Here is a 14,008-nt window from a genome sequence, read left to right on the forward strand (position 1 = left end):
TGTTGTAATATTTGATGCATATGCTTTAAAACATAATCTCTTTATATTTAGTACAAAAAAGAGCATATGAAATGCTCAGAGCTCAGTCTTAACTCTGTACTTCCTAACTTTTGAGTGCATGGTTTCTCAGCCATAATATTAATATTAGTCTCTCTCTCTTTTTGTATTAATATTATACACACGTCTGATGTATATATTTTGCAAAACACTTTTGGATGAAATGTACTATATAAATATAAAGTTATCTGATTATCACCATATATTTTGTATTTTTCCACAGATCTTTTAACTGTTGTTGATCACTTGTTAGCCTCTGTATTGATTTTGTTCCAATAAACATAAAATTTGAAATTAAAATATTCCTCTAGCATTATGGCAGTTTCCTGTCAAGGCTTTAGCAAAATGGGTTGTCCGTGTTTCTCATGCCCACTGGGGAGCAGATTTTTTTCTCTCTCCTCTTGGGTTATCAACAAAGATTCATTGGTGAAATTCCTGAAGGCCAAGCAGGAAGCCATACAATGTCACAAAAAGTCCTGTGACACCTTATAGACTAACAGAAGTATTGGAGCATAAGCTTTCGTGAGTGAATATCCACTTCGTCAGACGCATGATGAAGTGGGTATTCACCCACGAAAGCTTATGCTCCAATACTTCTGTTAGTCTATATGGTGCCACAGGACTCTTTGTCGCTTTTTACAGATTCAGACTAACACAGCTACCCCTCTGATACTTGAGAACCTCACAAAGTTACACAGATCAAGATAAACAATCTTCTAATATGTTTACCAACAGAAAAAAACGTGGAAAGTGTAACAGGCTTGCTAGGTGATCTTGAACAACTTATTTATCCTATGTTTCCCCATCTGTACAATGATACTAAGCTATCTCCCTACATCATAGGTCTGCTGTGAGAATTATTTAGCAAACCTTTGTAAAGAGCTTTAAATCTCAGTCTGGAGAGACATGTGAGTGCTCAGTATTAAGTACAGCAAGAGAGCAGAATTTTAGTGGGGCATTTCACTATAGCCAACCACAAGTGTTTAAAAAAATATCATAAGTACCCAAAAAATCATGAGATTTTTTTTAAAAATTGCTTTTTTAATTGGCATTCTCATTTCTGAGCTTTTAGGGTGCACTCAGGTCATATGTTGAATCTTTTCTTTGCAACCACGAAAGCTAGAAGCATTTTCTAATGGAAAGCTGTGATTCCCACAATTACTTGTCTTCAGCAGCTGGGACTGTAAATGAAATCTCAAATATTATGAGACTCCTGATACCATCAGGATGGTTGGTAACAAGACTGTCCACAGGTGGGGAGGGATGAGTAAGTGGGGATAGCTACAGCTCCCCATTTTTTTTTTTAATAATGGGATTTTGGGAAATGTCAGGTGGTGACATTGTGAGGTATAAGTGATGCCATTTCCATATTGGGCTGGGACTTCTACATCTGGGAGGGAGGGTTAGCTGGAGCCCACCCTCCTAGAGTGGGGTGCGTGCATATGGAGGTGACGGGGGGTGAGGTGGGGGGGAGCTGAAGGGTGAAGAAGGATTTTGCTGTGTGTTTCGATGAGGCACTTAAACCCGCCCTCATTTACTTTGTCCCCTCACACTCACCCAGCCCCTGCCTGGAGCCCTGGGTACGGACGACAGGCTGAGATGCTGTTGCCACCAGCACCGCCTCAGGTGCTCTCAGGGGGCAGGAGAGGCGCCTCTAACGGTTACTCCCGCCCGCCCGCCGGCCGCCTAGAGATCCAACCCAAACAAACCGGCGCTGAAGAGAATCGGCCAATCAGAAACCGCAGAAAGTAGCTGACTGACAGGCGAGCCTACCCAATGGGAGGCATCTTAAGAGAAGGGCAGGACCATCGTTGAAGAGGCTGAACGGCACCGCCCGCTGGGAGGATCGCGGGGGCGCGGCTAAACCGCATGGGGGCGTGGTTTGAAAGGACATGGGCGTGGCCTTTGGTTGGCGATGGGCGTGGCCTAGTGGGCGCTATTTAAACCTGCTGCTCCCAGTTTCAGCCGCTGAGTCGGCGCGGAGCCGCTGCAGGTGTTGTGGTCCCAGCGGAGGCCGCTTTGGATAACGGTTGTGCGCGCGGGTTGCTCATCCCGTGGCTGCCCCCTTCCTCCGCAGCAGGGGCGGGCTTCTGCGGTTCGGCGGGTGGGGAAGGAGGAGGAGGGGTTCCCCTCTTGCAGGGCGGGCGTGTGGGTCTGTGGTACCCGTTGGATGCGCTCCCGGCGTCCGGGGCAGGAGGGGGCCGGAGGGAAGCGTTGCCTCGCCGCTGCCTAAGAGGATTTACTACGTCTCGGACTCCGCCTGGCGCCGGTGCCGCCGCCGCCGCCCGCTGCCGTGTGTGCAGGTCCCCCCGGCGCGCGGGAAGCGGAGATGGACGAGAAGTACCTGCCCGAGCTGATGGCGGAGAAGGACTCGCTGGACCCCTCCTTCACCCATGCGCTGCGGCTGGTGAACCAAGGTGGGCGACCCCGGGGCACAAGCGCTGGAGGGGGGCGGGGACCCCCGAGGCGTGGGAAGGGGACCGGGGCTCGCTGGGTCCGTGAGGCGCGGCCCGAGTTCCGGCGGGGCTGCCTGTGCCTGCTCCCGCTGGCTCCTCTCGGCGGCTGGCAGCCAGGTGCGGAGCCTGGCGTCTTCGGCTCCTTCGCTCCCCGCACGGGCCGCCTGCCAGGGGCACCGGCTGCTGCTCCGCGGCTGCCAGGGGAAAGTTACTCCGGGGGCCAAGCGCCCCTCGCTCTCCGGGGTTTGGCGGCTGGGTCGCGGTCGCCCGGCGAGACGCGATCCCCAGCGGGCGTGGCGTGCACCGGAGAGAGGGTGGCTGGTGCCTTGGCACATCGCACCCCGGGGGACGCGGTGGGAGGAGACGTACCTGCCAGGGATGTAAAATCTCCCTCCAGACGCTGTCCAGGCGGGCGGGGGTTGACTTCAGCTCTGGAGCCTTTTGTGATCTCTCTCAATAGGATGCGTCTAGTACTAGGGGTGGGGAGGAAGCCGGGTCTTGTCTCTGCCCGGTGTGCTTGGAAGGTGAAGCGTTGTCCCGCTCTGTGGACACTTGTATGTTTGCTATTGTCGCTTTCAATGGATCTTAATAGTGATGTACGTACATTTCTGCTAGGAGGAGGAAGCCTGACGACTTTGTGTAAAGTAACCACAAAAAATTGGCCCCAGAGAACAGTGCATATTGTAATTCCTCGCTTTGCATCTGATGCAGTGAAGGTCCCTTAAATACCCAAATTATTTAAAGAGTAGGCTTTTTAGAAGGAAGAGGTAACCCTTTTAGTGAGCAGATAATACAGGATTGTCAAACGCACCCACTTAGCTTTTATTTGAACTAAAATTAATCACCACATTTTCCTGTTTTTAGTAATATTGGATTAATGATAAACAGATGAAGATGTTCATTTAAATTAATTACTGCAGTTTCTATTCTTGATTCATTTCTAATACGTTGTTCGTTTTTTTTTTCTGTTTACATTCCTGATTGGGCTTGCTCTTGTGTCTAATGAACTATGTTTTCCATTGTTACCTATTGTGCCGCCTGCTGTGTGAGGATCTGAATTATAGAGTGTGATCAGTGGAGTTAAGGAAGACTGGGGTTACAAAGTCAAATAATAATAAAACAAAGTGTAATCTTTTCTCAGGAAAATGACATCCCATTTAACTAGACGAATGAGAAGAGTTGTTTTAAGTTTGTATGCATAAGACAGGTAGTCTTGATTTCAGATTTTTCATGTTGCCACTGCTATGTGAAGTGTTGCTTTGGGATTTTGGGGCATACATGTCTGTCAGTTTATGCTATGAACAGTCCATAGTTAGGTTACATATTCATATATAGTAAGAATAGATTCAACTGCATGTACATTTTATCTAAAAATAGCCTTAGTTATTCCACAAATAATGGTTCTCCTGTTGAGACTGTTTGTTAATATCTAGGAGCTGTCCAGTATGCCAGCAAAACTAAAAATTATGTTTATTTGTTCGTTCTTCAAGAAGTGGTCTTCAAACTAAGTTTTCCCACAGGAAGTCATGTACACCTTTGCAAGTAACTTCAGAAATTGAAAATAGCTCTTAAAGTCAATTTTATGCAAAATTATAATTGCATAAGTCTGCTTTAGGCAATCTGTGGTAATTGAAAAAAGTGATTTCTAAGCATCAAATAAAGTCAATTAGCAACAGTAAATTGAAAAATAACTTGTTTAAAATGGTCACTAGTGTTTTCAGAAATGTCTATTGCCTGAATATTAAAGAAGAAAGTAAAGTGTAAACTATGCAGTGTATGTTCAGCTATAATTCTGGGGGAATGTCTGAATGGTAAACTGCTTTATTATGGGTAGATGACTTTAAAACATTCATAAAATATGCTGAGGTAATATGGTACAAAATTCACGAATCGTAGTAGTCCAGATTTTATTACTAAATCAATTCACTAGTTAACTTTTAAAAATGAAAATAGAATATGCACCTTGACTTCATTGCTGAAATTATTGGAAGGCTATACTGGTATTTGCTTCATTACATTCATTGATATATATCCAAGTTACAAATGTTAGATTGGCATACTTTGATTTGCAGTGTGCTAGAAATAATTTCTGGTTTTAAATGTAAGTACTAACAAAGTGTTGCTAAAATAGTCTGTATTATAGTTGACTAATGCACATAATCTCAATTGCAAAATGGACATACCATGGCACTTTCAGTTTGATACTCTAAAACAATGGAAAGTTTTTGTGCCAAAAAAAAGTGCGGAACACCAGGCGGTCTTATTTGAAGGAATTTTTTTGTAAAATTTCCTATTAACTTAAGATAAAAATCATTTGAGAAGGAAAATCTTAGTGTAAATCAAGTTTTCTGATCCTGTCAATAAGTATCTTTGTTAAATATGTGCTTAAATTTTATTTTAATGACTGATAGAAGTTGATAAAGCTTCTAACTGTATACTGTCCTCCAACATCATGACAGTTATTCACTTTTCAATTAGAGTTCTGAGCAAAGATTGAGAATAGAATATCTTCCAGATTTTATAAGTCTGCATACCTGATCACTTTTCATGAAGTTAAGGATCTTTAACTAAGGTTCTTAACTGTGGGTCTGAAGTTTGATGACAAAGTAAATTAACTAGAATGCCCCTTGCATGTTTTTATTGATGACCAGGGTCACATCTACTTCTAATCATGTTTCCTGGTACAGTAGTTTTAGTATCTATATATACCTGGTTCTCTTCTAGCTCATACCAGTAAAACATGGATGGTATTCTCAGTAGGACATTTGTTAATAATGTCTCTTGTATTTATGTAGATTTTGTTTGGGTTCAGATTTAATTTCTGTGCTGTTAAAGTCACAAAGACTTAAAGATAGTTCACCCATTTAGCTTTTGAAATGTAAGCTCCTAAAATAAAAGCATAGTAACTACCAATTTAAAATTAGGTTTATGTAACCTTAACTATTTAAAATTACCTGAGTTGATGGCTGGCCTCACAGAGAGTTGTATAATCTAGTGTTTTGAAGCTGCTGCTGACTAAAAGAAACATAATGTGTAGAGTATCTGCTTGTCTTAAAGTAATAAGAGGATTTTTATATTGCAGTGACTTCAGAAGTTAATAGGTCTTTAACGTATTCTTAATCATACCAGGCCATATATCCTTGGCAAAATGGAATATATTATTTTTGGGTTTTTTAAATGTTTTCTTTTGTCTACCTGAACTTGTAATTTTGGTGGTTTGTACTACTTACGTTGAGAATCTGAGTTAACTTCCCTTTCTTACAGTTGTTCAGGAATCATAAAATCTAAACATGTCACTATTTTTGCTTATTTGAAAGTAATAGAAGTTTAATTCTTACCCCTTCAGTAACACTGATTTTATTTTTTTTCCAACGGTGCAATCAAAATTGGGATTTGGGTTGCAAAAACGAACAAGGAAATAAATACTTTACAAATAACCAGTTTAATTATTGTAAGGTTATTGTAAGTTTTTTGCCAAATCAACATAAAAGATTGTTTTGTCTTATGAATACGCTCCACATAGTAGAGCGGCAAACATTTTGATGAATAAAACCAATTTGCCTAAAACTTTTTTGGGATCACTTCTTGAGACATAGTGAGCAGCATCATTCAATCAGTATTGGGGTGGGTGGGGGGGAAGGAAATCACCAAACAAAACTGAGAAGGGCTGAAATAGGTGCATTTTTTCAGTACATATGAGAGCACAATAATCTTAACAAATGTCTTGCCATGTTGAAATTGAGTATCAAGAGGGAATTGAGAAGCTGCCCTATGCCCGTACTTTCAATATCTGCCAGTTATAGTCTCCACATGGTAATGCACAATAGTATACTGAAATTTTAATGGCAGATGAAAAATCAGAAAGCATACATGTTATGTAAGGTTTATTGGTCTGAAGGTTTATTTACAGAACTTGATAAACTACAGAACATAATGAACATCAGGAATGGGGCTGGGTAAACTCCTTTACTAGATACTACAGAGAAACAAAGTTTTTAGTATTTCAGAATTAATGTGTTTGCTTGGCAAATAGCATTTGCTGGCATTGAGCAAACTGATGGAATTGAAATCAACACCTACATATTTGTTGCCTACCTACATACTCATTAACTTCATTGCTTGCTACTTTCAATTGCTGTAAAGCAGTAATCTTCTCAAATTGTTCCCCCAAAATGTGAGGCCTCCAATGGCTTTAACAAAATTTTCACAAATATAAATGCAGGGTGGAGGGGGGGGTGGCTGTTGTTGAAGTGCTGTGTTAAACAAGTATTGGAGCAATCCACTACTGCTTAAATTTGGTAGAACAGTAGGGGTCCTTCTCCAGGAGGTAATGAGAATATATTGTCTCAGTTCTGCTCTGAATCAGACGTGTATTTACTTTTCTCCTTGAGCAAAACACATTAAGCCTGTTTACTGTAAAACAATTAGCTTTCTTACTATAAACGTAGTTAGATTTGTGACAAAAAGTCAGACACATAGGTGAAGTTTTCATATACTTAATAAATTGGCAGCTCTGAAACGATTAATATGTAGCTGTTAAGTACCAGGAATAAAACATTCTTGCTAGTTCTAACCTACATATGGTAGCTCTTATTCTCAAGGAAGGCCTCTGGTGCCATTCCCATGGAGGTTAGATCACATGGGGGCATGGGAAATCAAGTGGTGGGCACCCCCACCCCCATGTAAGAGCATGCAATTCAGTTATGCATTTTTTCCATGTTTGCAGTGTTTGGGAACTGCTATTTTGATAGAGAAATAAAATACATTTTTGGATTTAGAAGCTGAATTTTTTTTAGACGTTTTCTAGTGATTGTTTTTTTTACAATTGCCATAATCAAAGGCATTAGATATAGCTTTCATCTTTAACCTTAGCATGGCAATAGCTTATCACGCAGAGGGAAGTGTTATGCTACAGAGATTTTAAATAAGTGACTTGTCAGTCACTGTACTAAAACTTAGCAGGTAGAACAACTTTAATATGCAATGGTTACATCTGCTCCTTACCACATATGGAAACAGATTGAGTTGAAGACAGCAGCAGTAATTTGTTCCCGGTTAAAATAAAATCTCTCTATAGCAAAGCAATGCACTTGAAGGTGTGAAGATTTATAGCAATTATTTTCCGAAGTGAGGGTGAACTTTCATAGGCTTCATAGCTTGAATTTATCCCCAGGTTTTTGGAATTAATTTTACATCTGCTACTAGAAATACTTTCTTAAAGCTGTACAACTTGAATCTGGTGCTTTTGAGATTAGGTTGCTTAACTTGTTTTCTACCTCTGGACATGTCACTGTCAAAAGTTCAACTACTTTCTTGATGTACAATCCAGTGCCCTTTATCAAGCAGAGTATTGTGTTTGCAAGGCTGACTGTTTGTCTTTCAGATTATACATTTTGTGAATGTAAATACCAGAGGGGCTGACATAATACTTATTAAACTGTTCGGTAGTTCAGTAACTAGGGCTTGTCTAAACTACAAAACCAAAGCTGACTTTTTATCTAATTCGACCTCAAGCCCCTGAATAAATGAAGTTGATTGTGAATGGTCACACCATGCACATTGTCTTGTTGGAGTGCATCCTCACTATCAGCACCTACATTGATGCACAAAGCAGTGCATCGTGGGTAGCTATCCCAAAGTGCGACATGTTGCAGTGTGTTTTGGGAAGTTTTGTGCAATTCCTCTGTGACAATGTTTTGGTCCCATGAGGCGAGTGGGAACATTGCATCAGCATCCCATGATGCACTGTGCTCCCTCCTTCATATCAATGGCAAACAACCCAGTGGTTTTAGTGCTTTAAAACTGCTGCACGTACGCCATAACCCCAGAAGCATGGAGCCTGCTCAGTTGTGTACTCTTACTGTGAGCATCTCAAACACCTCGCACCTTCTCCTGCAGTATTTCCAAAACTGAAGTAGGGCCCTCCACATGGAACACAGTGATGTCCTGCAAGCAGCGCTGCTGCAAGCCATTTGGAAAAAAAATTCCCGGTTGCTGCTGGCAGTCCCAGAGCAGCTGCACTCTGGGCACCGTTTCTGGTTCCGTGAAACAAGCACTGACTGCAGGTAGGACTGCATCTTTTGCAGGTATGGGATGACAAGCAGTGGTTGCAGAGCTTTTGAATGCAGAAGGTCACCTTCCAGGAACTTTGTGCAGAGTTTTCCCCTGCCCTGCAGCTCAACACAAATGAGAGCTGCTCTGACAGTGGAGAAATGAGTGGTGATCGCCATTTGGAAGCTTGCAACACCAGACAGTTACCGGTCAGCGAGGAATCAGTTTGGAGTAGGTAAATCAACCGTGGGAGCTACTGTGCTCCAAGTGTGCAGGGCCACTAATCAACTTCTGCTACGAAGGGTAGTGAGTCTGGGAAATGTGAAGGACATAGTGGATGGTTTTGCCACGATGGGGTTCCCTAATTGTGGTGGTCATAAATGGCATGCATATCCCCATATTGGCACCAGACCACCTTGCCAAAGAGTACATAAACCAAAAGGGATACTTTTCAATGGTGTTACAAGCGCTGGTGGATCACAGAGGGTATTTCACCAACATCTTTAGGAACTTGGGTCTGTTCAAAAAGCTGCAATCCAGGACTTTCTTTCCAGACCACAGAATTAACATTGATGGTGTTGAGCTGCTTAGTTACCCTGGGAGACCCAGCCTACCCTATGCTCCCATGGCTCATGAAGCCATACACTTACTGTCTGGACAGCAGTAAGCAACAGTTCAACTATAGGCTCAGCAAGTGCAGAATGGTGGCTGAATGTGCCTTTGGTCGTTTGAAAGGGCACTGGAGAAGATCATCAAGGTCCAACCTTGTTAGTAAGGAGAACATCCCCATGGTTATAGCTGTATGCTCCATAATATCTTGGGGGAGGGGAAAAAATTTTCTGCAGGGATGGGCAGTTCAGACATGAGCAGCCAGACACCAGGGCAATAAAGGCGCAGCAAGGGGTGCTGCATATCTGAGGCTTTGAAAAGCCGTTTCAGTAATGAGTCAGAGTAATGTGAGCTGCGTTGTGCTTTTCCCAAACTTTCACTTGGCTTGTATTACTGTACTTGTAAAGCCAACCCCCCACCCAAGCCCACTGCTTCTACTCAATAAAGAACATTTTCTTTCTCTAATCCATTTACTTTATTTAACTACCATAAGTAAGGAGGGAGAGAAGCTAACTGGGGTGGGGGAGAGAGAGTTGCAAAGTTTTCATAGATTAGGGACCTCAGGAGATCATCTAGTCCAACCCTCTGCTCAAAGCAGGACCAATCCCTAAATGGCCCCCTCAAGGATTGAACTCTCAACTCTGGGTTTAGCAGGCCAATGCTCAAACCACTGAGCTATCCCTCCTGGAACAGCAAAAATACTTTCAGCTGCATAACATACCACCATATTCACAGACCTTTGATCTGGAATGTGCACCTTCTGTTCCTTGTACTCTTCTCTTCCCCGCCCCTCCTCCCTCAAGTTAAGTGAAAGGGATAATGGACATTTTTGCCTATGCCTCATAGAAAGCTTGGGGGAGGGTGATTCTGCATCAGGCAATGGTGCCTGTCCTCCAGGGTGTGCAGAGGGACTCTACCCTCCTGCGTCTGTTCCTAGATGCCTCAATGTGTCTGGTCCCTTATAATTCAAAGCATCTTATCCTGCGTACCACACTCTCGCTCATTGGACGCTTTCCTACTCTCCACGTCTAACTTCTCAGACAATGAAATCCTCTAAGCTCAGTTCATTCTCAGTGAACATGTCCTCCTTCCAAAAGCAGACTTTCAGTGATTAGGTGGTGTTATGCCAAAGGACACATTTCCAGGTGTGTGTGGGGGCGGGGGGTGGGGGCGGAGGAAGAAATAAAGGAGCCATTGTACATGAATAAAATGTTTCCATAGTAAGGCCATTTTCATTTAAAAAAAAAAACAAAAACCAAAACCCTTATTACATTTGGTGCAAGCCATAATATTATCAGAATCCATAATGGTTCATTGTACTGTTTTTCCCCAGGCATGGGGAATATGGCCCCCTCCGCCCCCCAGGTCATTGGTGACTGCACTTTTAATGAAGGCAGGCTCACATCAGGAGCACAGGTAGCTAGTCAAACAATGGTTCTTTCCCATAGAACCATGAGCAGCTGTTTACAAAAGAGGCAGGGACAAACATTTTCACTTCCAAATGGTGGAATCTCTCATGTGGGGCCCCAGTCCTCTATCAGCCACTTTAAATTATTTGCTAATCCATGTCAAGCACAGTAAAGGCACATTAGCGGCTGTGTGGTTTGGTGATCCAGAATGTGGGGGGGTGGGGTGGGTCTACATGCCCTTTTTTTCCTGTGTAAGAGCACTTTTGATGAAGATCTCCACTGTTTTCCCCTAGGCAACCTTATGTGATATCAGTCTCCTGAGTGTAACAGAGGCAGAAAGGAAGGAGACGCTGCATGCGTCTGTGTATAAACCCGGTCGTTATGCTGTGTACTGCAATGATGCCAGCCGAATTAATTCGGGAGTTGTATTGGAAAGTGTTCTACCATGGTGGAAGAAATGAGACTACTCTGCCCAGAAACCTTCTGCAAAGGATTGCAGAATACCTCCATAAAAAATTTCCTAGAGAGAGCCTGGGAATTTTCCATGGAGATATCAGTCCACATAAGCAGCAGCTGGAGCAGCCTCTTGTAAGCAGAGAACCACAGCACCTCACTTTTTTCTTCACAGTAAACACACAATACCATCAAATGTGTGCACCCAGTAAAGTTTAATCGGACTTTGAGTATACAATTGCAATGAGAGGTGCCTTCCCTGGCATCACGGTCAGCCACCGTGATGTCCTGCGACCCACAGGGCTCCTGGGTTAAAAAATATTTTCTGGCTCTCTGGGAGAATGGATCCACCACTCACCTGTCTCCCATTCCCCTCCTCCTCCTCCACCATGTCATTCTCCTTGTTATCCCTAGACTCACACCTTTTAGGTGTCCCCATTGCTTGTGGGGGTGCTTGTAGGGTCACTCCTGCCCCGAAGAATTGCATGCAGCTCATTGTAGAACTGGCATGAGTGAGGTTCAGCACAAGAACAACTGTTCACCTCCCTTGCCTTCTGGTATGCCTGGTGAAGTTTTTATTATCATACGGCACTGCTATGTGTGTCCCTCGTGTAGCCCTTCTCCCCCATTCCACAAGTGATCTTTTAAATGTCATAGATGTCAGCGTTTCCTTTGCTGGATCGGGGCTTTGCCTGCACAGACTCTTCTCCCCACACAGTGAGATCCACCACCTTGTGTGCAGACCAGGCTGGAGCACGTTTCGGGTGTGTAGTCTCCGTGATCAGCTGTGCTTAAGCTGGCATGCTCCCAGTGCTGATCAAATGGGAGATCAAAAGTTTCCAGGGCTTTAGCAGGGGAGGGGCTGTAACCTGTGTACCTGCCTGCAGTGCAGCAGAGTTGAGAATGATCTCCAGAGCAGTCATAGATGAGCATTGTGGGACATCACCTGGAGGCCAGTTAAGTTGAAATACACAATGCTGCATCTGCACTACCTCAGTCAGCCATGAAAATCAAACTAAGCACTATGCCTCTCACAGAGATGGATTACAGAAGTCGACATCAGAGGTGATTTAGTTCAACTTAAAGGACCTGGAAATGTATGTGTTTACATTAACAGGTCAACTTAAGGTGGCTTCCTTTGACCTAACTCTATAGTGTAGACCAGGCTATAAACACACAGAATGCTGAAAGGTCAGAAAGAGAAGTACTCGCCATTATTTTAACAGAAATAATGAGGATAGGGTCTGCCATTCTCTAGTTACGTATGTCGTTAGCTCTTGTAAATGCTGGCTGAAATATGTTAAGATCAAATTAAAGAAATTAATAGAAATAAAACCTGTTAATCACATTTCACTTGTAGTTGCTCATTACAAAAGGCATATGGGAACCTTACACCTCCCCCTCAAAAGAAACCAACTCAACCCATACCACCCACTAAGGCCCATGTACTGTATTTAGGTTAAATGTGTGGAATAGGAGGACCATGTAAATGTAAAAGCATTAGAGATGCAAACATAAACTAAAAGGAAATACAGATTCTGGTTTATTATAGAAAAATGCAATATATATATCTTTTATGTATGTTGAAGGGAAGAGGTCCACAGGTGCAAAATCTTGACACAAGACCCTGTCTCTCATCCTACACAGAGTTGTTGAATTAGTTTGCAGTTCCACTCTTGATTTCCATTGACATGGCCAGATATAAAGCAGCAATAGACCTTTCCTCAGGAGAGAGAACTTTTTTTAAAATATGTATTAACTATCTTTTGATCCATTTTATTGAATGGGCAGCTAGTACTGATCACAGAACCGGCCTGCTGGTTCTTATGTACAAATTCCTTGGAGTAGCAATGAAATAAATCTCAACTAAAGATCTTGTGAACTAAACTTTGTCCCTGAAATACTTCAAGGATAAAGTAAGCTACTGACTTCCATTCAATTCATTTCCTCCACAAATTAGTAAGTAGCACTTATTAATTTTATTGTGCTAGTAAAGAATTGAGTGTTTGAAACTGTAATGAGGTTTATTTTGTAAACAGTGACTCTGCATTTCTCAAAGCATCTGCATCTTCAGAGTCAGGTTTCCTCAACAAAAGTCTGCAGCATATTTACCAAGAATTTATAACTTTTTTATACATTGAAAAATTATGGCATATTCCATGGTCAGGGATTCGCTTAAAGGTGTGGTGTTTCTGATTAGACTGTCAAGTGACATTCATATTTTATTTGATGTATATATCTTTAGTAGTGAATTCTTGTGACTTTGTTTGTGTAGAGACTAGGAGTGACAAGGTGGAGGGAAAATGATGATTTTCTTTCCTTAAGCCTTCATTCTGTGGCCACCATTTTTATTACTGCATAACCTCTAATCTTTCATCTGCTATCACACTGTCTTTTGTTTCATTGAGGAGGAACAGCACTGATTTGTACAAGTGTGTGTTCTGAGTGGCTATCAAATTGCTTCGTAAGAAGTAGACATTTTGTAACTAAAAATGTAGATAAAGAAAACTGATCAGATATGAGGACAGTTAATAAGATGTACCAAACCATTCATGGGCTGTATGCTTTGTCTAATCAGTTGAAAATAAAAAAGCATAATGATCCATAATGAAAGAGGCTTGCTTAAGCCAATGGGCTCAGAGTGACTCTGGTCTACACTACAGGATTAGGTCGAATTTAGCCGCGTTAGGTTTTGGTGGGGGTTTGTTTTTTATAATGAATGTGTCTACACAAGCAACCTCATTCTGTCAACCTAAAGGGCTCTTAAAATCGACTTCTGTACTCCTCCCTGGTGAGGGGAGTAGCACTAAAATCGACCTTGCTGGGTCGAATTTGGGGTAGTGCGGACACAAATTGTTATTGGCCTCCAGGAGCTATCCCAGAGTGCTCCAATGTGACCGCTCTGGACAGCACTTTCAACTCTGATGCACTAGCCAGGTACACAGGAAAAGCCTCAGGAACTTTTGAATTTAA

General features: G+C 42.5%; 1 protein-coding gene across 1 annotated transcript in view; it reads left to right on the forward strand.

The window, feature by feature from the left end:
* The first annotated feature begins 2,194 nt into the window (after positions 1-2,194).
* The window catches only part of KHDRBS3 (KH RNA binding domain containing, signal transduction associated 3), a 202,254-nt gene continuing 190,440 nt past the window's right edge, over positions 2,195-14,008 (forward strand). Inside the window, exon 1 of the mRNA XM_039527237.1 lies at positions 2,195-2,474. Coding sequence (XP_039383171.1) covers positions 2,387-2,474 — 88 coding nt within the window. The 5' untranslated portion in view covers positions 2,195-2,386. The remainder of the gene's footprint in view (positions 2,475-14,008) is intronic.

This window comes from Mauremys reevesii, linkage group 2 (genome assembly GCF_016161935.1).
Source record: "Mauremys reevesii isolate NIE-2019 linkage group 2, ASM1616193v1, whole genome shotgun sequence".
NCBI classification, from domain to species: Eukaryota; Metazoa; Chordata; order Testudines; family Geoemydidae; genus Mauremys; species Mauremys reevesii.